Below are 27,760 nucleotides of genomic sequence, written 5' to 3'. Positions count from 1 at the left end.
TTTGCAATACTGCATCTGAAAAGGACATTCATTTCAAAGGTGGAACAAGTTATTATATTTTCTTTGGAATAACAAGCACTGCTATATTTAAATACACTAAATTTCTGAATCCTGAATGAAATCAGCAAATGAAACAGCCACTGCTCATTCAACGGTTTTAATCACTTTCAATGCTACTTCCACTCATACTCAAATAAAACACTGTTACAAACACAACAAGCAAAAAAGACACAAGCTTTTTCAATAAAATGGCACATTGTGACATTTCCTTTACAAAGTCCCGTGTTCAGGTGAAGTAATCATTCACAATCTGCCTATAGGTCGTTCCACAAATGATATCAGTCAATTTGGTCATTGGACTTTTCCAGCCTGAAGACATGATGATGGAGAGATGGAAAAGTAATCATTCCACAAGCTCTTCCTGCAAAACCCCCCTCACTGATGGACATCCAGGGAGCGCAGTGAGGTCATCATGACCCTGTAATGGAGGATTGTGGGATTTGTAGGGCAGCTGTGAATGATGGTTTGTAAACTCTTGCGTCTGCGTTGGCCTTTAGCTCTTCCTCAGACTGACATCTGTGCTGGTGAGCAGTGGAGACAGAGACGTGCTGTCAGACGAGTCATCTCTCTTCAGCACCAGAAACGCCTCGCGACTGATTCCCAACAGCTCGCGTAAGCCGCTATTCTCCAGCTAAACAGAACAACATCAACATATAAACTCAAGCTTTTAATGTTGTTTATGTGTCTATGTGGTGTTTTTAATGTGCTTTAAGACAAACCATGTGCCAATTCATAAGTCGACAGCATTGCTGAGTATTTTCTCCTTAAAACTGCAGTGAACCAAAGACAGTCTCAAAAACACACTTTGAAATCGCTGGTGTTTCTGACGTCACAAACTACCTTGTAACCAATCAGATCAACGTGTGATCGTCAACCAGTGGATCTCTGAGCTGAGTGAGTGGAGGCAGGGCTCATTTGCATATTCATAGAACCACGTATACTAAATGAGGGTGTCGAGTTACAGTCAAGATATTTTAAGGCATGGAGAATTTTTGGCATGGAAAAAACGTTTAAAAATGTCATTTTGGTGATCAAAGATGAGTTTTAAGGGATAAAATGATTGACTAGAGGGGGACTTTAAATTAATCTAAGCCCTGTCTGTGAAACTAGGCCTATAAGTGTTTAATTAACTGCGGTATAGGCCTGGTACGACGATATATATATCATGCAAAGTAACTTATTGTATGTAATCTGCATTATGTAATCAGATTCCAAAAATGTGATACTTTTTAATTAAAATACTCGTAATCAGACTACATGACATGCAGTTAAACAAATAAAATATTTATATAAGCTTATTTTGAAAAATTATAAAATAAAAACTATTTATTTAAACTTTAGATTTTTTATTATTTAAATTAATTATTAGCTTTTCCATCAACTCACAAACCCCCGCAGTTCCTTCGTGAACTCCTTATGTAACTTAATGGTTAATGCACTTCATGTTGTTGATCGCAAACAATACAATATATTTTCTTTCTCTTTATATTTTTATATCAACATGTTACAGGATGTTCCTACTGAAATCTGTCTGGGTCAAAAGTAATCCCAAAAAGTAGTCAGATTACATTACCTTTAAAATGTGAAATCTAATAGATAATGTTACTAAATAAATAAAATGTTCTGTCTGTGTCTTTAATGTTAATCAAACGACAAAAGACAAAGAGAAAATCACTCACTGCTTTTCACTGAATAACTTTTGTAGCTTTAATAAGAATCGGTGTATATTTCATTCACAGAGTGAAGACTATGCAGTGTTGTAATTTCACATATTGATTTTCTGTAGTATTTCTTACTTGAATGCAACTGTTAAACAGACCTAATGTAAACTTAAAAAAAACGTTTATGTAATTTGTATCTTTGTTTCTTCAATATTGTGAAATAAAAAGACAAATTTTGTGAGATTTAGTGCGTTTCACCTGCAGACGTTTGATTCTCTCCTCATCCTCACACAGTCGCCCTTCATCCACCTCGATGGCTTTCCTCATCACCGTGGCCATTTCATTTATTTTCTCAATGTGCGCTTGCATCTCCTGCAACATAAACACAGTAAATGCCTATTTGAGCCCCAGAACTCTAGGGTAAATCTCAGCGAAAGCGTCTGCGGGACTGACATTAGTGTGCTGTTCTCTGAGCTGGGTGACTATAGCAGGATCATCTTTCTTGCTGGTCATCAGGAGGCGAAACACCTGCTCTCTGTATTTGGTCATGATCAGCTCCAGCGCAGACTGATGCTCCTCCAGCGACGTGCGCAGCTCTGCCGAGAGACACGTGAGGATTTAGATACAACACTTCAGCTTTTAAGTTGCAAACCCTCCAAACACACCTTTGTTTTCATGCTGCAGTTCCCGTATTTGCCGGTTTTCCTGCTGGATTCCCATGACCAGAGTAGAGCGCGGCCGATGTCTCGCCACCTGGTTCAACACCTCGATCTCATCCTGATACTGAGAGAACAAGCAACATGAGGATGAGGTCATGAGACTTGATTTAATTCATTGGGCAGACTGAGAACAAGCAATGATACCTGCTTCATGGCCTCCACTCTCTTATTCAGCAGTGTGGTTTGTTCAATCAGGATCTCAGCGGCATTGTCATGATCTCGGAGTCTCTCCACCAGTGATTTGGCATCGGCCAGCACCTTCTCAAGTGTACAGGTCATTCCTGAAGAGCACAAGAAACACACTTGGACTGACTAGGTGTCATCATGATTACATTAATAAATACAGAAAGAGAGCCAGTAAGCAAAGTCTAATACTCTACATATCAAAGACTCTTTTACTGCCATTATTGGCTTAAATATAGACGTTATATGTCTTGATTTCAGAAATACTGAAAGGTAAGTGTCAAATGTTTTGGTAGAAACCTAGCATTAGCATCTGCGAATACAAACCTACCACTGTTGTAATAAAATGTTACATCGTGTAAATAAACACTGACCTGTAGCCAGAAAGACTTTTTGCTTTATTGTATTTATTAATAGCACCGTGAATAATTTTAAACGAATGTAAAATCTACCTTACCTTCACTACAGCAACGGCTCAGATAGAACACTTCCTGTTGCCCGGTCGCGCAAGGACTTCTGGGAGATGTAGGCGCCAACTTCCTGCATTACAGCGCACACCGTCCACATGAGGGCGCAATGGACACACTTTCTGAATGTTTAAACTACAAATAGTAAAATTATGAATGTGTATTAATGTAAAATACGCAAATCCCTTTGATGAGATGTATTATATTCTATATTATTCTCTAAATGTCTCTGGCCTCAAAATTCCATTATAAAGCTCCTGCTATTGTTCTTTTAGTAACTGAGTTTGAGGGGGTTTATAAGTGGAGAGAGGCCAGTTTAATCCCCAATGTGACCCAGAGGGGGTAATCAGATTTTACCTGTGCAAACTAATCCTGCCTTGTGATTATGACTCAATTTTATATCCAATGTCCAATTTACTAACCTAAGAGGAATCTTTTCAAAGTTTTTTGTTGTTGTTGTTGTTGTTTTTTTTTGTTATTTAAAGTTATTTAAAGCATTTAGGTTGTTCACACTAGTGGCTCACTTTCCCACACAGAAACACAAAAGCAGTGAGATGGATAATTCAGTACGTATTTTATTTAACCATAAGCATAGGCAAATCTTAAAATATTTTAATATACCATTAATATTAGAATTACATGTCATTTTAATATCGTTTTCTTTAAAAGTTTAAATGACTTATTTAATAACTTTAGTTATTTGAGGGGTTATTCAATAATTTTTTTTAAATCATTGACATTTTCTATATTATGTATTACCTATCTATTTATACATTCTTGTACTGAAGCAAATGCAAATATTGCATTTGATTTTGAGTTATACAAATTTATAAAATAGCGGCCATTTATGTTAATTTCTTGTATATTTTCCTTTTTTCCAGGCCTATGATGTACCGCGTTGAAAGAAGCTCCGCCCACCTGCTCTCATGTCCCCGCCCCTTTCCATTGAGTCTTTTGATGTGCGCTCTGATTGGCTGTTTTGAACCGCGAATCCGTCTCAACTGAACATTCCAAGTCGCTTGGAGGAAAAGCAAACAAGCAACCGAGATTCAGCTGAGCTGATGCGCGTCCACGCACCCACGCGCGCGCCCCTCTGCATCCGCGGAGCGAAACGTGGATCAAACTCAAGTCAGCTGAAGAGAAACAACTAGTTTCTGAGACAACTAAACAAACATATTTAACGCTGGTGAGTTTTATTCGTGTTGTTTTTTCAATCGAAACCAGTCCGGAGTTAGTGAGAGGTGGGGGGGACTTTGTTTTTCTGAAGATTTATGCTTGTTTTAAAAGAGAATTTCCTCAGAAAAGGAAATAAAATGTCAACAAACCAGACTTAAGTGATACAAGACGGTCTCTGATGTTTATGTTTGGCAGTTATACTAAAAGAGGAGGAGGTTTGAATGAAGTTACATGACTTTTCCATGGAAAATGCGTGATGAATAACTGCATTAAAAAAATAAAAATACAACTCGCATATTTGAGATTGAGATCACATCTATATGGTTTGAGTATATGATCTTAAAATATTGAGCTGTGTGTCTTTATATGTGTCAGTGGTGAGTGACACATAGATACATGTTTCTACAGGGACAGTGAAATAATTGCCCAAACATGTTAAACACTGCCTCATATTCTGCCATATGTCTCATTAAAATTGCTCATTATGATGCTTTTAGAGATGTGTGCTGGATACACAGATGAGGGTAAAACTGCAGGTGTTTCCTGATGGGAACTTCATCCATAAAGATGTCAGCATGTCCTTGAGCTCTGGCAGGGATTTCTGTTTATCACCAAAGACTTTCTCCGTCATGCTGAAGTGCTGTTAACAGATTGAATGTGCCTGAGAAACATTTCAGGAAGCTGAATTATTCTTTTGTGCTGTGTTGTGAATAACTTTATTTATGGAGTAGACGCCTTTATCTTAAACGGCTTACAATGACAACGCTATGCCGCTGATATTTGGACATTTAAAACCATATCAATGGATAATACTAGGGCTGGAAAACCCCAGTTGGTAAATCACTACTATATTAAAGGGTTAGTTCACCCAAAAATGAAAATTATCCCACAATTTACTCACCCTCAAGCCATCCGAGGTGACTTTCTGCTCTCAGCCGAACACAATCGGAGTTATATTTAAAAATAATTCTGGCTCTTCCAAGCTTTATAATGAGAGATAAGGGTAACTGATATTTTAAAGCCCAAAAAAGTGCATCCATCCATCATAAAAGTAACCCATATGGCTCCAGTGGGTTTATAACTTTATAAACCATAATCACTGGCTTCCGGTAACGGCCGTAGACCTTGGATTGTTCGCAATAAGACATGCGTTTAGTAAATAATGTGAATTTTCATTTTCATGCTGACTTTATATATCTGGTTGTTGTTATGTTTGTGAACAGTATGTAAGCCGCCCCAAAAACACCCCGTTTCCTGCAATCTCACCAGCCATCTGCGTGATACGTGGCATCAGGGGGTCCTTGAGCTCGAGAGGAGGGTGAAGGAGGGGGGAAATCCTGAAATAAATGAATGCTGGGATTAATTTCCCATGATCTCTGGTGCACATGCTGGTCATTGTTATGAATCTTGGATTACTGCTCGTTTATTAATGACCCAGCAGCAGATGATTAGTGGGACGGGGGTGCAGCTGACCCTCTGGGTAATTGTTAGTGTCTTATAACATGTCATTGCATCACCATGACATCGGCTTCTGTTTGCATTATGCCATTGAGTATCGCCATTGTTTTCCAAGTGCCTGTTTCCTTGTTAATCGACTTCTTTAGAGAGCTGCCTATACTATACTAGTAATAAACTCATATATTAGTCTGATATTTGGCCATTTTAATATTGGTCATCAGCTACCCTGCTCTCAAAATAACAATATCAGCATTAGCCATTATAAATAAGAATACTACTAGCCTGGGACGGGCTGTGTTTCCCTAAAGCAACATAAGTCTAACTAGATACGAACCATTGGCTCCAATGGTTTCTATGATCTCCTTGGTATACGATGCTTTTGGGAAACGCAGCCCTTAAGAGTTTTATGTTTTAGACTTGGATATTTTATTCCTGAATCATTGCGGTGAGGTCATTGTTATGGTTGAGCTGCGTTGATCAGACAGTCAGCTTTGGTTTGGTCAAATACTGCTTTGTTTTGTAATTGTAGAAGCATGAGAAAGTATTTTTCTTCTCTCCTTTTCAACAGGGATTACACTTATGATTCTCTAAAGCCTGTTGTGTCAAGTATTTGACCCCTGTCTTGGCAACCAAATGGTTGCGTCTCAAAACCTAGTGATCTGCCTAACTAGACAGAATTTTGGGTCATTGACTGTAAGTATGTTCGAACATCTTTTGGGCATCACGTGTGTCTTGTGGAACTGTGGAAGCTTGTTTCCGGCATCTTACATTTTAAAACATTTTAAAAGATAATTGCGACTTTTTATCTCACAATTGTGAGTTTACATCTCACAATTCGGACTTTATTTCTCAGTATTGTGTGATATAAACTCGCAATTGCGTGTTATAAAGTCATAATTCTGAGATATAAACGTAATTCTGAGGGAAAAAAGTCAGAATTGCTAGCCTGGTTTTCCCCATGCTGCCTTGTGCGCAGTGCGATTTTATTCACGCTGCTAGGCAGTCTGGATTCCATGGACTAGATTTTCGCCTCAGCGAGGGGACCAATCACAGAACAGGGAGGGAGCAGCAAGACGACGACGTCTATGCGACACACCAAAGCAGTTTGTTTATATCTATGGATCTAACATGGCAGCAGACGCGAAGTTACCTTTCGATGCAGCCCTAGATAGTGTTCTAAGCATGGTTCTAAGTAGTTTAGAACGCAAGTTTATTTCGTCATCTTCCTCGTCGAATTTCTGTCGCTCTACATACGTCCTCTGGTATAATTGAAACGATTGGCTATGAGCTACGTACAGCCGCATTTGATAGACATTCGTAGCGTCCAATAAACGGCTCTGGGCATTCGTAAACCACGCCTCAAATACGAGAAAATGAACTTGTGGTTCCCAGACCACGTCTCAATGAGAAAGAGGTCTGACGTTAGCCAGACTACAGAATTGCGAGTTTATTTCTCGCAATTGCGACTTTATATCACGCAATTGCGACTTTATATCACGCAATCCTGAGATATAAAGTCAGAATTGTGAGATATAAACGTAATTCTGAGGAGAAAAAGTCAGAATTGCGACTTTATATCACGCAATCCTGAGATAAAAAGTCAGAATTGGGAGATATAAACGTAATTCTGAGGGAAAAAAGTCAGAATTGCGACTTTATATCACGCAATTCTGAGATAAAAAGTCAGAATTGTGATATATAAACGTAATTCTGAGGGAAAAAAGTCAGAATTGCGACTTTATATCACGCAATCCTGAGATAAAAAGTCAGAATTGGGAGATATAAACGTAATTCTGAGGGAAAAAAGTCAGAATTGCGACTTTATATCACGCAATCCTGAGATAAAAAGTCAGAATTGGGAGATATAAACGTAATTCTGAGGGAAAAAAGTTAGAATTGCGACTTTATATCACGCAATTCTGAGATTAAAAAGTCAGAATTGTGAGATTTAAACGTAATTCTGAGGAGAAAAGGTCAGAATTGCGACTTTATATCACGCAATCCTGAGATAAAAAGTCAGAATTGTGAGATATAAATGTAATTCTGAGGGAAAAAAGTCGGAATTGCGACTTTATATCACGCAATTCTGAGATTAAAAAGTCAGAATTGAGATATAAACGTAATTCTGAGGAGAAAAGGTCAGAATTGCGACTTTATATCACGCAATTCTGAGATAAAAAGTCAGAATTGTGAGATACGTAATTCTGAGGAAAAAAAGTCAGAACTGCGACTTTATATCATGCAATCCTGAGATAAAAAGTCAGAATTGTGAGATATAAACGTAATTCTGAGGGAAAAAAGTCAGAATTGCATCTTTATATCACGCAATTCTGAGATAAAAAGTCAGAATTGTGAGATATTAACGTAATTCTGAGGAAAAAAGTCAGAATTGCGACTTTATATCACAATTCTGAGATTAAAAAGTCCGAATTGTGAGATATAAACGTAATTCAGAGGGAAAAAAGTCAGAATTGCGACTTTATATCACGCAATTCTGAGATAAAAAGTCAGAATTGTGATATATAAACATAATTCTGAGGAGAAAAGGCCAGAATTGCGACTTTATATCACGCAATTCTGAGATTAAAAAGTCAGAATTGCGAGATGTAAAATCACAATTGTGAGAAAAAAGTCAGAATTGTGGGATAAATAGTCGCAATAACCTTTTTTATTTTTTATTCTGTGGCGGAAACAAGCTTCCATAGCATTAGATTGAGACGCTGCCGGTGTCTCTTGCCGAATACACTGAATTTGTCTCACTGCACACCTGCATTATGTGTTTATCTGTTCAGTTGGGGTTATTTATTCCCAAATCCTGACCCTTATTTTATAATTCAGCAGAAGTGTGTGAGGTGTGCATGTTTTGAGACTGATCCGGATCTTGTGGCAGGTGTAGAGGGGTTTTAATCTGGTTTACGGGGGATGGGCTTCTGACCTATGGTTTATCGGACGACCATCCTCTCCGGGACCATTAATTCTGTGTGTGTGTGTGTGTGTGTGTGTGTGTGTGTTGAGACGTCTGCCTACTAATGAAAGCAACTGACAGGCCAATTAAGATCACAACCAAAACCACAAAAGAGCAGGAAGGGGAGGGGCTTTGATTGATGGCCGGCTTTTTTGGGACCCATGTGCGAGACACTGGTGCACGTATACAAACAAACACACACACACACACACACACACACACGCACGCATGTGCCACGTGTCATGAGGGAGGAGGAGCAGCGTCTGAAGCGTGATCCTCTTACGTGATTATGTGATGACCTGAGGAACCATGTGGACACCCCAGCCCTCGCTCCCTTTGTGTCTTTGCATTTAATTAAAGCAACAAATCGACTGAATCTCACGCAGACGTTCATTATAGTGGGATTACAGCGCTAGATCGCTTTGTGTTCCGCCCAGCCTCATTTCTGCTGGAAAAGTCACTCTTTATATTGTCCATGTGTTTGTGGGTGTGTCTTTTATTAGGACGCCGTTTATACGAGCAGGTCGTCTGCTGAGAGGTTACTCATGCTTTTATCTCTGTGTGATTTGGACTGAAAGTTAGAAATTAGGATTCCGTCATAATTTATGTAATATTGTTTCAAGTGGAACAAAAAAAGGAAATGATTAATAAATTTGAATGCACTTTTGCACTGTTTTACAAGTGTCCAGGGACTGTCAAGCTACATAAAAGTGCATTTAAAAAAAAACAAAAACATTATTTGTTCATTTTAACAATAATAATTTAATAATAATGATAATTTTAACACACTCACAATTCGTTTTCTGATACCTTTTTTTGTTCTATTAGAAGTTTGTCATCCATTTGTCATTGTCTGCTTTTGAGAATCTGTTAAATTTTATATTCTTTTTCATAACAGGAGGAAATATGGGATTTGTGCTGAAACTTCAATTAGTCGTCTTAAAAAAACCAGTAAAAAAAAATCATCATGCATAATTTCAAATGTTTTCTTTGATCTTCCATGGAACATAAAACACAAAAGAATCAATAGAATTTTAACACTCTTTTAAATTTCTGCCTTAAACATTTTCGGAATCTTCATCATTTGTTTATGACACTTTGAAGTTCAGATATTAGTCACCATCTACTTTTAAGAATCTGCTAAATATCTGCTTGTCTGAAAAAGATAATTGCATGTTTTGTAACAACTTAAGAGTGAGTAAATGATGACAGATTTTTTAATTTCAGGGAGGAGGAGCAGCTCTTTTCCTTTAAAGAGACGCAGTGGATTTTAGAAATAGAAACACAGTCAGACGCGTGTCCGTTAGTGACAGACTCTTTCCAGCGGCCGTTAGAGGAATGTGGCCCTCGAGACCCGGAGCCACACTGCCACCCACTTCATAACCTCAGCCATCAATTCTGTGGTGTGTGTGTGTGTGTGTGTGTTCTGCTGTTTCTCCTCTCCTCCGCTGCGTGACATTTTGTGGGCTTGAAGTGCACAGAAGACAGACTTGATTCAAGCTCTCACGCTGTTCCTCCGGCTATTAACTCTCGCTCTCTGTGGTGTTTTATGTCTGGCCGAAGAGAGAACGCGATTGTTTGTTCTCTTGGTGCCCTTCAAAAAATGTTCAGATTCTTTTGTGTGCTGTCATGGAGGAGTTTGTTGTGAAGGACCGTGTGCACGTCCCGGGCGATCGAACCTTGGACTCTGTGTGTGTTTGATCGAGGGGGTTGTAACAATAGGGCCATTGTAAATGCTTGGCTGGGATTGGAAGGGGGTTTGCTGAGCGACTTCATTAGTCAATCTCTCTCTCTCTCTCTCTCGCCCGCGCTCATATCCTCTGTCAGCGAGTTGTTGCAGGAGTGTGTGTGTGTGTGTGTGTTGGGATCTACTGTGTTCAGGTGTGTCAGGTCAGGTGGACTCTCTGGACTGGATTCTTCTGAGTGTGTTTCTCAGGTGAGCGTCTCTCTGTGGTCTGATGGAGATGATGGAGGTTTTAGGATTCACAGGAGCTTGTCACTGACAGCGTGTGTGTGTGTGTGTGTGTGTGTGTGTGTGTTTAGTGAAAGGAAGCATTTGCTTTGTTTCCTCAGCTGTGCTTATGTTGACTGAACTGTCTTAATCTTGCTGCCTCTCTCCTTCTTTCTCTTTGTTTTTCTCTCTGGTTATTTGGTCACAGTAATAAGGTTTTTCCTCATTCTTTATTTGATTTTTCTTTTTTTTTATTGGGGTGGGGGGGTTATTAAAACATATTTGAACAGATATTTGATTGTCCAACAGAGTTTAAGACAAGTAACCTGACGTGTGTGTGTTTCTGTTTACAGGAAATAACTGGTGTGTCTGTTTCTAACATTATCTGTCTGTCTCTCTTTCAGAATGTGGACGTGAATCTCTCTCGTAACTAATGATGGCGGTTCAGGCTGGTTTGCAGGTACAATTTCATGCCTTTTTATGTTTTATGTGCTTTTGCACGCTTTTTGAAAAGGTGGGACAAGGTCCTGCATCTCCACAGACAGTTTTAGGTGCTCCGGCTCATAGTTTGAACGTTTACATTTATTATTTTTTCAGATAATTTTGAATTTTTGCATCTGCTGAACTTTCCAAACTGATTTGTATTGTTTGTTTCACAACATCCCGCCTGAATCAGAACTGATGGGTAATTCGGCATGTGTGCATCTGTAATTACATCTGATTTAATGTGTGAACTGACCACAATATGTAATGCCGCCGGATGCATTTGAAACTGTGCATGTGAGGTGTTTGCATTGAGTTGGCGACCAACGCAAAGATTAACATTCAGTAAAACTTCAGCGGAGTTGAGCTGACCGTAATCAGCTGTGGAATTATAATCTTTGGATGTTTTATGTAATATGCACAGAACAACCCCACATGCAAACACTTCCCTGTTTAATTAGTCAGGCTTTGTGCACGGGCAGAAGAAGCGCTCCATATGTGTGTTAGTAGGAGCCTGAAGCGCTCGCTCGCTCTGTTCCTCCTGGGAGTTTGATGCATGTGTGGGAACGGCAGGATTCATGCTCATTAAAGTAGCAGTGAGGTTATGGGATTTCTCTTGGTGTGCCCTGCCCTGCTTGTGTGTGATTTTTAAAATGTGCTTTCGGTTTTCAGTCATTCGCAGCACAGAGGTGTGATTCAGGCTCTTTTAAAGATCTGCTCGTCCTGATTATTGGTGTGTGTGTGTGTGTGTGTGTGTGTGTGTGTGTGTGTGTGTGTGTGTGTGTGTGTGTGTGTGTGTGTGTGTGTGTGGATGGTCGTGTTGTTTGTGTGTTTCAAACAGATGTTCCGCCTCAGTCTCTAAGGGGCCGCATGAATGTGAGACAGCAAATACCACTAACAATCTAATTTCTAAAGCATCACTATTAGTATTGCTCATACTTAAGGTTCAGGGTTTGTTTAAATGCTTAAACCCAAGTATTTAACTTAAGCAGATTTTACCACAAGTTCACAAAACTCATTGTTTTTTTTCTAGTGATGCATCATTGTTTTTTATACCGAAACAAAGTTTTCATTTTAGCTGAAAATACTTTAATAATCAATTAATTAATCAGATTTTTGTTAAATAATTAACACTCAAATAAAAAAAGTTGTATATAAATATTTAAATTGCATTTTTTATATCAACCTTTTAATGATTCTAACAAGCTATGGATATTTGAATGGTTTTCCTGAGGTAAAATGTAACGTGACATTGTTCACAAGCTGTTTTACTGACATCTTTTCCTGGTTAAAAATGATAACGAGACATAATGCATTTCACTGAGTTGTACTGTATCTTTCAACATGCTCTCTGATGTTCATACGTGTTTATTTTGTGCTGTAACTAGTAGTAAAGAGGAGATGAGATGATCGGTTCGTGACGTGGCTGCTGCGATCTGCCACGATCTGCCACTTTAAAGAGCGTCAAAACCACATTTGTTTGAATTTCATCATAAAATTGACAGAATTTGAAAGCTCAGACTTTGTTTCATATCAAAAGTAACATTGGATGGCGGCGCGCCACAAATACTGTTTTAGTGAGCGGACATGTTTACATGTTGTAGTTTATCCAAGTTGACTGCATGAAATAGACATTAGCTATTTCCATCCAAAGTTGCAAATTTAACTTGTGCGCAAAATTGAAATATCGCATAAAACATTTGCGAACAAAGCACCGTTTCCATCCCGTGTTTATCATACATCATCGCCTCAGAGCGCGCAGACAAAACGCAATAAACTCATCTTGAAACCCTGTGCTCGGATGCCTGGTGTTTGGGAGCGCACTCGTGCAAGACTCATTTGGGAGGTCAACAATTTAGATGACAGACTTTGGCTCAGGCATTTCAGAATAGCTAAAACAACATTTAAGATGCTGTGCAGTGGAATTGATCTGCTGGTTAGTCCAGTTATCCAATAGTAGTATCTCGTTATTTTCATTTATTTATTTTTTATTTATTTTTTGTGGGGGGTTTTTGCACATCAAGGGATTTATTTGGTAAATCTGTTTCCATCATAGTTTATGTGTACCCTGGTAATCCAGAGTTCTCGCGAGAGCACAAGTTGAATTTGCTCAGCGAGTTACTCTGGTGTCCAGTAATGATGCTCATTAAATATGCCCCTCGATCTGAGCTGCACCAATCACATCGGGTTATCTGATATAGGCGGGCCAGAGGCGAGATGAAGACAGCGCTGTGACGTCGAAGTCATCAGTAAACATTGCAAGATGGCTTTGGATGAACACCAGTTGTTTGAAACGGCTTTGGCCGCTACAATGAACGAGTTAGACTTGGCTTTTTATCTAAAACAGGAACAGAAGACGCCGCTCGAATCATTCCTTTGCAAGAAGGACGTTTTTGCTGTTTTGCCGACCGGATACGGCAAGAGTCTAATCTACCAGTCAGCTCCGCTGGTATAGCTAAGCGTATGGGGTTTATTGTTGTGATTGGTCGTAGTGTTATCCAATTGCATGCCGTGCAGTGAGATTTTCAAATGCATGCTTGGTGCCGCCCCTCGAGCTGGACGATTTTCATTAGTCGCCGCCAGACCGTTAATCTTTTAGATTTAGGTCTGGATTTCCAGGCTAGTTTATGTGCGTCTTATCAGATAAAACAGAAGAAAAAAATTTGTTTGCATTTTTAGGATTTATGAACATCTTGGCATTCCATCCAGCAGTTTGTTTTATGCAATATCCCAAAATTTGCATAACAATATCTAGATGGAAACATCACTAATGACAGTCTAACACTAATTAACACGGTCAGCCCTCTAAAACTATTTCTGCCAAAATCAAAGATTCTGTTTTTTTATAGTTTTTTTATTTTTATATTCTGTGCAGAACTAGTTTTATCTAAATGTTATTGTGTTGAATCTCTGTCCTCCTTGTGTAAGTGTGTTATTTGATTAGTCATGCTGGTTAGCTTCACTTTGATGAATGAGTGTTTGCAAAACTGTCCTGATTTCAGCAGGGTCGCCCTCTTTCCGGAGAGGGAGCGTGGAATCCGTGTGAGGGGTCATTGTGACAGTTTTTTTATGTGTGTGTGTGTGTGTGTGTGTGTGTGTGTGTGTTTGGTCTCAGTTGAGTGTGTATGCTGATCTGTCTGCTCTTCCTGTTTCTGTCTCAGGCATGGTACGGCGAGAAGTTCGATGTCCCGTTACAGAGCCCTCGAAGCCTGCGTTCGCCCCGGCCCGGCCCAGGTTTGGCTGATGTGTTCCAGTATGACCAGTGGTTGTCCGTGCGACACGAAGCAACACTGGTGCCCATGCAGGAGGATCTCGCCATCTGGCTCAGCGGCATGCTGGGTAAATCTGTTCACATAAAATAAATAAGACATCCGTGACTCGCTCTCAGTGCATCAAAGCTAAGAATGACTGCCATTATTAGCCTAAACGTCTTTTCCTTTTGTCAAATAATAACTGAAACCTAAAGCCCCATAAATCAAGCAAAGAAGTGTGGGAAACGACGTATGCTCTGTATAACGCTGACATACGACCCCCGAAATACAAGAACTCAATCTCTCAGTCTTTGTAGGATAATAGAGGGTGTTGCCCTTACCTGTCTGTCTACATGCCCTTCGTGGGCCAGAAGGAAAAGTGTCACCCAGAAAAGCTTGTTCACCCGTAAACCTGTTGCTTTTTTTGTTAATTAAGTCCTTGTAATCCCATAGTCCTCTTTCAGTGAGGAATTTGAACAAAATACTAAAATGTGACCAACACTGTGCTTATCGACTTTGTCCGGTTTCCTATGACGGTGCTGGCGAATGCCCTGTCATAAGTGTGAATTTTATTTGTTATATATTGATTTCTGCCCAGCACATGATGGCATAATGATGCAAATTAAATTAAAGGGTATTTTTGCTGATTGATCAATATCTTTTTTTCTATCTATTTTTTAATAGTTATTTTTCGTTCTTCACCTGGGGGTAAAAAAAAAGTTTGAAATGCCTTTTCAGCAGTTAAGAAAGCATCTGATCATAGTGATGTGGATGTTTGCACGAGCTCTGCAAGTCCGCACTCCAGTCAAGTCACGTTACGTACATTTTTATACCATGGTCTGGGTGAATACTCGATTCTGATTGGCTGCAGGGTGTCCATTAAAAAGTGATAGAGGACACCTAGTAAAGGAGTTCTGGTGAAACTGACTGTTTACCGTTCGAAATTAATAAATAAATGCGCTGGCTACATCAGCTGTGAGTAACCATAGCAACAGGCAGTCAACTGAAGGGTTCTAGGAGCTGAGCGGACTATAAATATCTCCGGTTGCTAAATAAACCGTCAGGCGTAACCAGGGAAACCAAGTTATTGTTTGTAAAAACTTTAGATTTCGATTGTAAAACTAATTGAAATATAAACAAATTTTTTTAAAATGTGTTATTTGGCAAGTGACCATGGTATACGCTGATTTCACGCAGCCATTATTTTGAAATCGAAAGCGAGGCTCCGGTGGGAAGAAAACCGGAAGTGTCGCCTTTAATCACAGGAGAGTCGTGAATGCGATGACGTATTGTTGTGTTTAATGATGTTGTGTCAATTCTAAAAATTTACATACATTTCTTTCATACTTTAGACTATATACAGTGAAATTCATTTATAAATAAAATAATTTTTTATATATATAATTCAGAATGTAAAAAAAGAAGCAGGAATGAACTATATACATATCCTATATTGAATATTAACATCCAATAGTGTAAATCGCGGCAGCAGCTTCAGGTTGGTAATCCAAGGCATTGTTGTTTATCTTTACTTCCGGGGTTCTTCCCACCGGAGCCTCACTTTCGATTTCAAAATGGCGGCTACCTGAAATCAGCGTGTAAGCGGGTTAATGCCCTTCGAGGTGTTACACCTCGTCGGGCATTAACCCTTACATATAACACTTATACAATGTATTGATTTACATTATTGACATGAAAAACAGTCACTTTCAGTTAGAATTACATCTTCAGCTTCTACTATAAAGCAGCTCTCTAGTGTGTTCATGTTCTTACTCGTGTTCGTCTGACCTCGACGCACTGAACAGAAGAAATGATTTCCCAATCAAAGTAGGCGGAGCCTCAGAGCCACACCTTCCTATTATGTCATCGCCACATGGACCAATGGTAGTTCGAAGGCGTTTACCAGCTAGTGTAAACTTTTCCAGAAAGCTCGCTTTGGCAAGCTGTTTTGAACTCCCCAATTAATCTCCAAAATAAACGTTTTGGCCTGATTTTGTTCAAAATTATGTCACATCAGTTCGTTATTCGATTTTGCTTGAAGTATATTGAGGCCTTAAAGGGATAGTTCACCCAAAAATTCTGAGAATTGTCATTTACTCAACTCAAACTGATGTCGTTCCAAACCTATAACTGTACGTACACACCGCCGCCGACTTGAGCTTCCAAAGTTACCGGAAGTCATTCATTTTCAATGGAAGCTGGCTTCTCTCAGCTGCAAGGAGCGTTAAATCCATCGGCGTCGCGTTTTGGGCGTTTTGAGCGATCAGAGCGTCAATCAGAAAGTTGAAAGCAGCTCAACTTTATGGTAATGAGCTATGACGCGGTTCAGCGGCAAGCAGCGGCAAAACGCCAGCAACCAATCGGAAATATAGACGTCCTTCGCGCTGGCTGATTCCGGAGAAACATACGATGTAAACTTTCGTTCTAGAAGCTGATCATCGCCGTTGCTGGGTTTCCTATCATTATCGGATTAATTGCACCGTTTAACCATCATAGAGTGAAAATTTATCGTTTTTAAGTCCTGTCAGTTTAATAGGGCGCGCTTGACAGGGCATATATACGCGCACTCACTACTATTAATAATAATAATAATAGCTAATTATTCATTTTTTCCTGACCAAATCTGACCCAAACGGTTATAAAAATGTTGTCATTATAAAAGGTTTCTAGTGTCAATGTATTGCTTCTTTGCAGCTCAAGTCGGCGGCGGTGTGTACCAGTTAGAAACCTTTTTTTTTATCTTCGAAAACACAAATGAAGATATTTTAATGAAATCTGAGAGATTTCTGTCCCTCCATTGACAAGCTACGCAACTACCACTTTGACACTTCAAAAAGAGATCATACAAACTAATCCAAATGAATTGAGTGGTTTAGTCCAAATTTTCTGAAGAGACGAAACAAAAGTCTTACAGGTTTTGAAGGACATGAGGGCGAGTCATTCTCAAGTCAACAACATGGAAACACTGAGATTTCTGTTTGTACAGATGAGCAGGTGAAAGCCGAACGCTTCATGGAGGAGCTGGACAACGGCGTCAAACTGTGTCGTCTGGTTGGAGTTCTCCAGAGTAAAATCCCACAGGATTCAGAAACACAGGTGGGTGAGGAACATGTGAAACCGGCCGGCAGTGCGGCTCTCATAACCGCAGGGCTGTTTGGTTGTAATTCCCGTCTCTGTTTTGTTAACAGCTTCCCTCAAAGAAAATCCACTTCAAGAAAAACGCCTCCCCTGGATCGTTCTTCGCCCGGGACAACACCGCAAACTTTCTGTCCTGGTGTCGTCATATAGGAGTGGATGGGACGTATCTGTTTGAGTCGGAGGGTTTGGGTAAGAAAACCTGTTTGAGAACTTTTGACCAGGTGCAAAAAAAAAGTCGAAAAAATGTGAAAGTCTCCACAACCGGTTTTTGTCCTATTCAGCCATGAGAAGAATTAAATAGTTTGTGCATCGCCTAATTTCTATTTCTGTCATGCTAAATCTTCTCCAGATAGCAGTACATTAAACATATTGTATTAAATATAATATATATATATATATTAAACAATGTTGTTTACATTGTTGCAACAAAACCTTATGAAGTGAAGCGATACTCTGCTTAAGAGGTCCTATGTTTCCACAATTTGGAAAACACGGATGGAATTGTGGAATCTGGTCATAAAGGAATTTACAGTATAATACAGACTGTCACCGAATTTGGCAAAATTTGGATGGAAAAAAATCAAAAGTCGGCCTGTGCACTAAAAAAATTAAAGTCAGTTTGACTTGAAGAAATTATGACTGAACAAATATTGCTATTGTACTGTATAATGTACTTCTGAACTTTTAATAATAATAGTTAATAATAAAAAAAAATTAATGAGTATCATAATTTTGAACCACATTTTAAGTTCAACAGTAAACCTCTGTTGTGCTTTTTTTATTACTTTATCATCACAATTTATTGTTGCGCTTAAAATGTATGTTACAGAAAAACTAAACCAGAAAACACAGAATTTAAAAATAAATAAAAATAAAATAGAATTTTTTGGGGGGGGAAATGGTAACATTTTACATTTTTATATATATGCATTGTAAAATATTTGTAATGCATTATGCTTTGTAATGCATTATAGGATCTCATGACCAATTGTCACCACAGTTATAATACATTATAATACTTAATGTATTTATTCATTATTACACCTTTAGAAAGTATAATTCATTAAAATGCATGACGAACAACCCATTTCAGATGTAACAAGGAGTCTGCAAATATTACAATGCATTTTAACTTTGGTTACAATTATTTATGAAAAGATTATAACATTTCTTTTATAATGCATTATACATAAATGCTTTAAGCAAAGTGTTCCCAGAAATAAATCTGATTTCATAGATTTGTATATGATTTTAATGAGTATTGTAACAAAAATGAGACTTAGCCACTGTGTTGAGTGTTTGCCAGCGTCCATTAGAACAGGACTTTAATCATGTTGGCTAAATTAATGTATTTAAACCGAGACCAGCGTCCTTCTGTCCGTCCTGTGCTAGTGTGTGTTTCTCTGAGCTGTTTAACGGGCCGTAATCGTTTCAGCGGATCTGTGGCCGTGTACGTCAGTTAAGATGCGGCCCCGAACGTCCTCGGCTCTCCGTAAATCCCCGATCTTAATGAGTGTGAGGGATCTGGGGTGTAAGTCACTAACCTGACGGCCCTGAGACTTTGTGTCCTGAGGAGTGCGAATTACTAGTCCATGTGTCACAGTGGGACGGGAACTCACTGAATTCAGTGTGGCCGAAATCAACCTTTTGGTTTAGAAAAGGAGTTTTAAGCCTCGAAAGTATGATTATATAGTACTTCTTTTTACATTTGAGACGATTTGAAACTTTAAGGCAAGACAGTACAGGCAAAACCATTGTTTTTTGCATCCATAATTTATCAGATTAGTGGAAAAAACATGCAAAATAGACATTTAAGTGTTTATTTTATTGCACTTTATTTGTGTCTATATTTTACATTTTAATACATCTCTTTAAATGCTGTGTTTTGAGTTAGAAATCTTCACTTCAGCACCTTTACATTCACCAAACTTTACAGCTTTATTCCCATTTATATCTTTGTTTACAAATAATTCTACTCGTTTATATAAAATTCTATATAATTTTATTGACAGTATTTGTTTTCTGCATTTGATTACCACAATTTTTTGGTAATAAATTTGTTTTTAAAACGTAATACACACATTAAAACAGTCAGTGTGGAATTTCTGAAAAAATAAAACAAGTTACTATTATACCAAATTTTAACCAGAAAACATCAAATGAAGAAGATAAAAAAAAAAAGGAATTTGGGATGAAATAAAACTGATTTATACATGATTATGATTATTTTTATATGAATATCACAAAACAAAAATTAGACTGAAAATTTTTGCATTTTTAAATGAATAAAGCCTTGTTTGCCTTTTTAAAAATAACATTTCAGAAAACTAGTAATACAAATCAATTTTCTTAACGTACTGTGATGAATCAACTGGGGAAAGTATGGTGATATCTGTTCGTTATAAATGTGACCCTATTGACCTGCAGTGTCTTTGAAGTAAACTGACTGCTCTCTCTCTCTCTCTCTCACACACACACACACACACACACACACACACACACACACACACACACACACAAATGTATTATATTAACAAACTTTTGTTAATGCGATTATTCTTTCTCAGCACTAATTAAAACAAAAACTAAAAAAAGTAAACAATATCTAATTGAAAGTATTACCAAAAACTATAATATCACTGGCATAATCTGAAATATTGTAAATATATTGTGATTTTGATCAGATTTGTTAGATGCGTCTCCAGTTATCACACATCTTCTGTTGAGTTTATTATAGTTTGTTGAGTGTGTAAACAGCAGCTGTTGTTTAGAGACTTCATGCTTCACACGGGGGACATTTTTGCCTTAAACTCTAACAAATTCACTGTGTCTGGGCCAAATAACCAGTGGGACGCCCTCGGGTCCCGGGTCTGGAGGTCTGAGCGGTTCATGCACTATCTGCAAACTAGCTGTGATTTTCCCATACTGCAAATGAGTGAATTGTTCTTCCCCTAAACGACCTCATTTGGTTTGTAGGATCGTGCGGACCAGGACGACCCTCCCTGTAACTGCTCGCAGAAGTTTTCCATTGAGTATCTGTCTGAGGGACGCTACAGGCTCGGGGGAAAGATCCTGTTCATCAGGGTAAGAGCAGCTTTTAGGGACTGTTTTAAGAGTTCAACAATCTTTAAAGTATTGTGACATAGTGTAACTGACGATTGAAAAAGAATAAATGTAGTGCGGGACTTGGTTCTGTGCAGCAGTTTGTTGATTGGCTGCTGAGATGTGGGCGGGGCTCTCAAATTTGTATGCAAATGAGCGTGAGCTTACAGAGGCGGAGTTAAGCGCACTAAATGATTGGATAAGTTTAACTTCACTTCACAGGAAGTGGAGAGCGATGATCACCCAACTGTCATTGCGCGCACCACGTCATCACCAGTCAGAACGGTCATAACTAACATAACCATTTTTCTTTATTTGACTTTATTTACCTCAGGAGTGTTTACTATACGGCTGTGCGCGGGAAGAAGGCGCACGAGACCGCTATGCAATTATATGACCATTGATTAAAAACACATATCTACACATAGTTAACCTAATAAAAGTTTATTTTCATATTGCATGACAGTTACAGCAGGGCTTCAATTCTGTTAATAGTCAAGTAATAGCAGCAATAGTCAATTAAAGTGTATAATAAACATAGGTTTTTCATTATATAGTACTCAATGGTTTTTTTTTATTGTATAGTGTACATATTTTAAATGGGGACCCTGTCGAATGGAACGCACCTTATGTTACCTTGGCAACCAGCAGTAACAATCAGTTACATTACAAACAGCCAAAAGAAAAGGGAAAATGGCTCATGATTTAAACATTTCTTCTTGTTACTACATTCTCCGCTAAATTCCCCAAGTAAAATGTCCTTGTGACTGTTATACTCCTCCAACAAACACATATTTTCCGCCAGGGTAAACTGCACTGAGCGGCTGAATGCGCTTACTCGATTCGCCATGTTTTTTGTTTTGAAAAGTGTCTTATTTTACCCAGAATGCATTGCAGTGTAGTCCTACTTAAGATAGCCAGAGTCTTAAGTGCTTTGTGCAACGGTCTGATTTAGATGTCTATCTGAAGTCTGACTATCTACTATATCTAAGCCATAGTCAAAGTCTATCTTTGTGAAACCGGCCCCTGGTAAAACATTCAAACAAGCAGATGCTGTGTGAAATCTTGCTTTCTGATAAAACTTTACACTAGATGCCAATGAAACATGTGGCAAATTCATTAGGTTCCTTACTAATTAATATCCCTCTCTCTCTTAGATGCTCCATGGGAAGCACATGATGGTGCGAGTCGGTGGAGGTTGGGACACTCTGAAAGGGTTTCTGCTGAAATACGACCCGGACCGCGTGCTGCAGTTCACGACTCTCGAGCAGAAGATTCTGGCCTATCAGAAAGGCCCGTCAGGCTCAGGCCCCGCCCTCAGTGCACAGCCACCCACGATGGACCCCATCGCGGCCTTTAACCTCCTCCCAGAGTCCTCCTCTTCATCATCAGCGGCATCATCATCATCAGCCTCCACGACGTGTGTGTCCAAACCCAACACGCCCACACCGCGTGTCTACGCCCAATCGCCAGCATCCACGCCCTCCATGCCCCGTAAGACCCCCGCAGCCAAGAAGATCTTCCACACGCCTGCGTCTTCCCCGAAAAACACCCCTCTTTCATCACCCATCCCGAAAAGAAACCCAATTCCTCCAACTTCACAGAAACTCCCCGTCTCCAAGACCAAACTGCGTCCGCGTGGACCTCCATCTCAACCTCGCAGTCCCGTCTGCCCCGAACCGACCTGCAAACTACCCAAACCTTCAGCGCCGTCTCCTCAGAAACCTCCGACCGGACCCGTGCGCTCACGCCTCGCGCAGAGACGCCCTCCTTCCCCTGCGTTAGATTCCAGAAAGGGACGTTCAAACGACCCTAAACAGACGATCCCTCTCACGAAACCCTCGAAGGGTAAATCTGTAGAGCAGAGCTCAGCCGGACCCGCCCCGTCAGTCAACGTTAAAATAACCCACAGGAAACCTTTAGCTAGCAGTAACCCGCCCGCTGTTAGCATCCCGCTCAAACCGGCACCCGCGAGCACTTCCCACAAACACACGGCACGGACTAAACCCGGCAGACGCGAGGAGCCCTACTTCGAGATGAACAATAAGAGAAGGGTGAAGAACTGAGGATTCTGGGATATGTAGTCTTTTCTATTATTTTTTAATTATCTGCGCTGAGGGTCACGCTTCACTTATGGATATGGTGTCGGATACCATATTTAATTTGATTTGAATGAAAACGAGGGTGTGTGTGTGTGTGTGCTGTAAATTCAACTGGTTGAATATTTTTGAAAGATTGAAAATAGGTTTCTAATAGGGCTGTCAAATTGATTAATCGCATCGTACATAAACTTATACACACACATATATGTATTAATGTGTATATATATATGTGTATATATTTACACACATTTATATAAGCAAACTTTTATGTTAGATGTGATTAATCAGTTTGACAGCACGAGTTTCTAATGATGGAAATCATGAAAATGAGACTCTTAATGCAGTACAACCTGCACATCTGTCTCAAACAGCCTCGCTTTCATTCACAGCTAAATTAAATATGCCATAATCTTTTAGTTTTCTTCACACATTCCACATTCGCCTCATTTGTGCCATACTAAAAATCGCCTCGGAAACATCTTACAGGAATGAAAGTTTTTTTTTTTTGCTACTGTAATTATCATTATTTTAGCTAAGAGGTTATAGATTTCGTTTAAGTCTGTTTAAAATTATGCATGGTTACAAACTCATATTTGTGTTTAATATCTGTTACTCGTCAAAGTCAGTTCATGTCTGTTATATGATCTGATTTGACTCCTGATTGGGTTATATGATAATTTATTCACTGTATGTTCATATCTTCCTTCTGCACTCATAACCAGCAGAATGTTGCAGTAAGAGTGTGTGTGTGTGTGTGTGTGTGTGTGTGTGTGTGTGTGTTCATGTATGATGCGCTGTGGGCATTCATGATCACGTAACACTGAAATACACGTGTGTTGTTTCCAGTTCTTATGTACATTGAGAGCGCCTTACATAAGAGACATATGTAGATGGGAATCAATGACAGCCCATAATATGCAGGAACACATCTCTACGGCAACCAAAGCGAAATTCACATTTGAATCTCATTTTTAGAGCACATTTTAAACTCATTTTTAGAGTATTAGGGTTTTTTGTGCCTTAAGTTTGATAGTTGGAATATTATGTACGTGTGGTTTATGATCAGATGCCCAGGAACGGCTTTATTGGGTTAGTTTGGCGGATTCGTTTATATGTTTTTTGAGTTGGTCAAGCAGCCAGCTGTTATTATATGATCTGCTACCTCCTCTAATACTACTGATGCCCATAAACACCTGAGCTTTTATCATCACACTATCCTGGATAATGCTAAATATGTTTCAGTCTAATCAAGAGTTGTGGTCTATACAGAAAGGTTATTATAAAATATTAATTTTATGTGTAATGGGGGTTTTTTTTGTGGGGGATATGGTTCTTTTTAAATGTATTTTTGTGTCAGATTGTGTATGAGAAATTCTTCCAGCACTTTAAGAAAATGTGTGTTTTGAATGTAGTTTGTTTTGTGTGTTTGTGCTCAAATAAAGTCTATACAGTGTTTCACTGCCTGCGTTTGTGGCCCGAATGAACAGCCAATAATTCATTCAGAAGAACAGGAAAGTGTCGTTTTAATCTTAATTTTTGTACTGGAATTATGTACATTTCGGGATAATATTGCTGTTAAATATTATTTTTCATAATTGATCTATATTCTCCTGAGACCCAGGAATAGAGGACTCTCTTTAGAGGACATTATATTCTAGTGAATTTCTCAGAGACCATACATCTCAGTTTTATGATAATATTTTGTAATTATCATTTAAATCTGACTAATTTTCAAATTGCTTGTTGTAAATAAACATCAATACATGTCCACTGTTGAGACACCAGGACACAGCATGCTTATCAGACACAAGTGAACAGGGAAAGAAATGAAATATAAAAATTGAATATAGAAAGAAATTATATATCATTATTCCTATGAAAATGTTGGCAAGTTATTCCTCCCATTATTACACTTTTTTTTTTTTTTTTATGACCAAGAACACAATATGCAAATTAGATGCATTGTATATCATGGGAAAATCTATTTATGGTAATTTTACACACATATAGCATGAAGTAAAATAGTGTATCAAATCATTGTTACATCTTTCATAACATAGTTGAGAATCATCTTTATACAAAGTTTGGTTTAAAATAGCCAGAAACCTAAAAATGTATTGGTAAACGAAAAAAAAAAAATGTCTTATGGCATTTTATTTTCTTAATAACTCAGTCCTTGTGTCTTCTATAGAAGACATAGCATAAAATATGAATAAAAAATCTCCAATTGTTTTTTATGCTCCAAACAATGTAACGACACACACATTTATTTATATAAACATTTATATTTATATATTTAAACTAACTTTATATAAAAAGTAAGATTTCTGGTTCTCAGGAGGATCTGACTATGAGATAAAACATATTTATCAATTTCCATTACATTTCCAGGCCTGTACATCACAATTTTAAAATCCCCTTTAAAGTGATATTGCAGTGAAAAGGGTTTTACTACACCAGTAACTTCACCATTCTCTTCTCTGTCATAATCTATTTCACCTCCTAAATCTATAATGCTTCCTGATATAATGAGATTATAACATTTAACATAATATGATTTGTGTGAAAGTGCCTCATCCTAGTGGCTAAAAGACGAACTACTAGCGGAGGGTTTCAACTGCCCGATTTTTATATTTAAAAAACAAAAATAATATTATAAATTGTGCAAAAGATTTAGTTTGTATTACATAACATCATTGTGTTGTTTTCTACTTGCTATAAATGTATTTATTTAAATTCTTTTATTTTATCTTTTATTTTATTTTTTACTTTAGTTTAATCTCATTTGTTTTACATTTTACACTGCTTTTCTTATTTATTTATTTATTTATTGTTTAGTTTTATCAAATGTATTTATTTAAATCATTTTTAATTATATAAAAAGTTATTTATTTTAATCAAATATATATTATTTATTAATTTATTTAGAATTATTTAAAATTGTATTTATTTAAATCGACTAACTTTAATCTAATGTATTAATTATTTAAATAATTTTTATATATATTTTTAAAAATTGAATCAATTTTAGTTAGCTTAATTATTTAGTGCTTTTATCTAAACTTTTCCACGAACCCCCAATAACTTTTTTTACTTTAGTTTAATCTCATTTGTTTTACATTTTACACTGCTTTTCTTATTTATTGTTTAGTTTTATCAAATGTATTTATTTAAATCATTTTTTAATAAAATAAAATGTTTTTATTTATGAAGTTATTTATTTGAATAAAATATATTTTATTATTTATTAATTTATTTAGTGTTATTTTTTAATACATTTTAGTTGGTTTAATCTTATTTTTAAATTATTTAGTGCTTTTATCTAAACTTTTCCACGAACCCCCAATAACTCCCTTGTTTGAAAACTCCTGTGCTAAATGTTTTTTTTTTTTAAATGTAATTGAGGCCAAACGCCTCAAACGTTATTAATAACGTTTTCATATATTTTAATAACGTTATTAACACGTAATTAGAGTGTATTAAAAAATGCAGCATTTTTCGATGTTTAACCACAAGAAGGCGCACTTTCCCACTTTCACTTTTCATATCTATCAACCTCGTCTTTTCCCCTCAAAACCTTCATATGATGCTTAATATCTGTTACTGTCTCCGTTTAGCAAAGACTGAGATATAATAATTCTGTTTTAGTCGTGCATCCTTCAGATGATAGACTAATACTAATACTAATACTAAACAGATTAGGTGGACAATCTGGTACGGTGGCTTATGCCTAATAACTCCTCTGATGAAGCAGGTTTTTGAGTTTGCTGAAGTAAAGCTGCATGTAGTTCTGTCTTATAGTCTATGCATTTCAATGTGCGATGATTGCATGACTTTTCAAGTCTTTCCGGATTTAAAAATAATCATTTTAAAGAGGTTGCACTCACAAAAGAACAATTTCTAGCAGATTAAACACTGATCTGACTATGAGATGATAATACTTATCCATTTCCATCCCATTTTGAACAGAACCATTTTAAAATACACATATTGTTAGGTTTTCCATCGCCTTACAAATCCAGTACATAAATGTATGGCTCGCACGGATGTGCATATCCAGCTGGATTACTTAACAAATACAAGTACACATTTTAGCAGATCATAAAACATAAAAACAGATTATTAATATATAACAATTAAATGTACACAAACAATTCTAACCCTAACATTAAACAGCAAAGACTCTAGATAAAATGACTCGCTATCAAGTTTATTAAGTGTTATTTAAAATATGATACAAATCTAATCTAGTTTATTTGTGCCTTCGCTCGCGCAGATCTCGCGCCGCGTCAAACCCAGAGCGCGCGGACATTATTCTCCACTCTGGCGCGCGCGACGGCACAACATATCAGCACGCGCGGCGAAACGCATCACAAACTCGCTCAAAATATCGTTAGAAAAATAAAACTCCGCTTTTTCGCACGGTTCTTATCGTCTGCTTGACAAAATGGGGTCTTTCGCGTCGAGCTCCGCCATTTTGTGGCAGAATAACTTGCGAGAGGGGTGCGTGTAATGGTTGAATGTAGTCACCCCGTGTCGTTTATATCCGCCCGGCGGTTATCGCCAGGGACCGGGAGCAAATAACTGACCATTTACTGTCACAAAGCGCAGATTGTACTACTTTAATTGCAGACACCACGATGTAACTTAAGCTAGCAGTGCACAGTGCCAAATTTGTGATGTTTTGCAACAGACTGAAAGACTTTTACTTATGCATTTCAGATATTCATAAGTCATTAATGATATATGGATATATCATGAAATATATTCATTATGAAATATATTGGATATAAAATTGGAATATCGCAATAAAACATTAGCGAATTAAGCACCATCCCATGTGTTCATGAGAACAAAATCATCACTTCCTGAAAAATTGGGGCAAAATATCTGTTCTGTAATAAAAAAGGAAGTTGCTGCAATGGAAGCCACTGTGCCATCATAAATTAACTTGCGCCTCAGACAAAACGCAATAAAAATCATGTTATCTTATTGTGTTTGGAATTATTGCATCTTTCTTGGGTTAGGGTTAGTTTATGTACAT

General features: G+C 37.9%; 2 protein-coding genes across 2 annotated transcripts; one reads left to right on the top strand and one right to left on the bottom strand.

Moving 5' to 3' along the window:
* Positions 1-141: 141 nt before the first annotated feature.
* On the bottom strand, positions 142-3,159 carry fgfr1op2 (FGFR1 oncogene partner 2). The gene is made up of 6 exons (XM_082165927.1): positions 3,081-3,159; positions 2,585-2,721; positions 2,387-2,504; positions 2,175-2,317; positions 1,980-2,093; positions 142-691 (listed from the first exon to the last, which is right to left on the bottom strand). The coding sequence occupies exons 2-6, from the start codon at positions 2,717-2,719 to the stop codon at positions 554-556; spliced, it is 648 nt and encodes a 215-aa protein (XP_082022053.1). The 5' UTR covers positions 2,720-2,721; positions 3,081-3,159; the 3' UTR covers positions 142-553.
* A 5,179-nt stretch (positions 3,160-8,338) lies between these two features.
* gas2l3 (growth arrest-specific 2 like 3) lies at positions 8,339-24,171 on the top strand. Its single transcript, XM_082166455.1, has 7 exons — positions 8,339-10,625; positions 11,045-11,100; positions 14,285-14,462; positions 17,361-17,470; positions 17,563-17,796; positions 20,489-20,596; positions 21,772-24,171. Exons 2-7 carry the CDS (start codon positions 11,074-11,076, stop codon positions 22,678-22,680), a joined length of 1,566 nt encoding a protein of 521 aa, XP_082022581.1. The 5' UTR covers positions 8,339-10,625; positions 11,045-11,073; the 3' UTR covers positions 22,681-24,171.
* The last annotated feature ends 3,589 nt before the right edge of the window (positions 24,172-27,760 follow it).

The sequence above is a fragment of the Leuciscus leuciscus genome (genome assembly GCF_965113295.1).
Source record: "Leuciscus leuciscus genome assembly, chromosome: 4".
Taxonomy (NCBI): Eukaryota; Metazoa; Chordata; class Actinopteri; order Cypriniformes; family Leuciscidae; genus Leuciscus; species Leuciscus leuciscus.
The sequence above is the reverse complement of the archived record's forward strand: the minus strand, read 5'-3'. Positions and strand labels throughout refer to the sequence as shown.

Coding starts and splice junctions, on each gene's coding strand:
- fgfr1op2 (XM_082165927.1), bottom strand. CDS start 2,719: ATGACCTGTACACTTGAGAAGGTGCTGGCCGATGCCAAATCACTGGTG. Junction 2,318..2,386: donor ACTGCAGCATGAAAACAAAG/GTGTGTTTGGAG, acceptor GTCTCTCGGCAG/AGCTGCGCACGTCGCTGGAG. Junction 2,094..2,174: donor TCAGAGAACAGCACACTAAT/GTCAGTCCCGCA, acceptor TTTATGTTGCAG/GAGATGCAAGCGCACATTGA.
- gas2l3 (XM_082166455.1), top strand. CDS start 11,074: ATGATGGCGGTTCAGGCTGGTTTGCAG. Junction 11,101..14,284: donor CGGTTCAGGCTGGTTTGCAG/GTACAATTTCAT, acceptor TTTCTGTCTCAG/GCATGGTACGGCGAGAAGTT. Junction 17,471..17,562: donor CACAGGATTCAGAAACACAG/GTGGGTGAGGAA, acceptor TTTTGTTAACAG/CTTCCCTCAAAGAAAATCCA.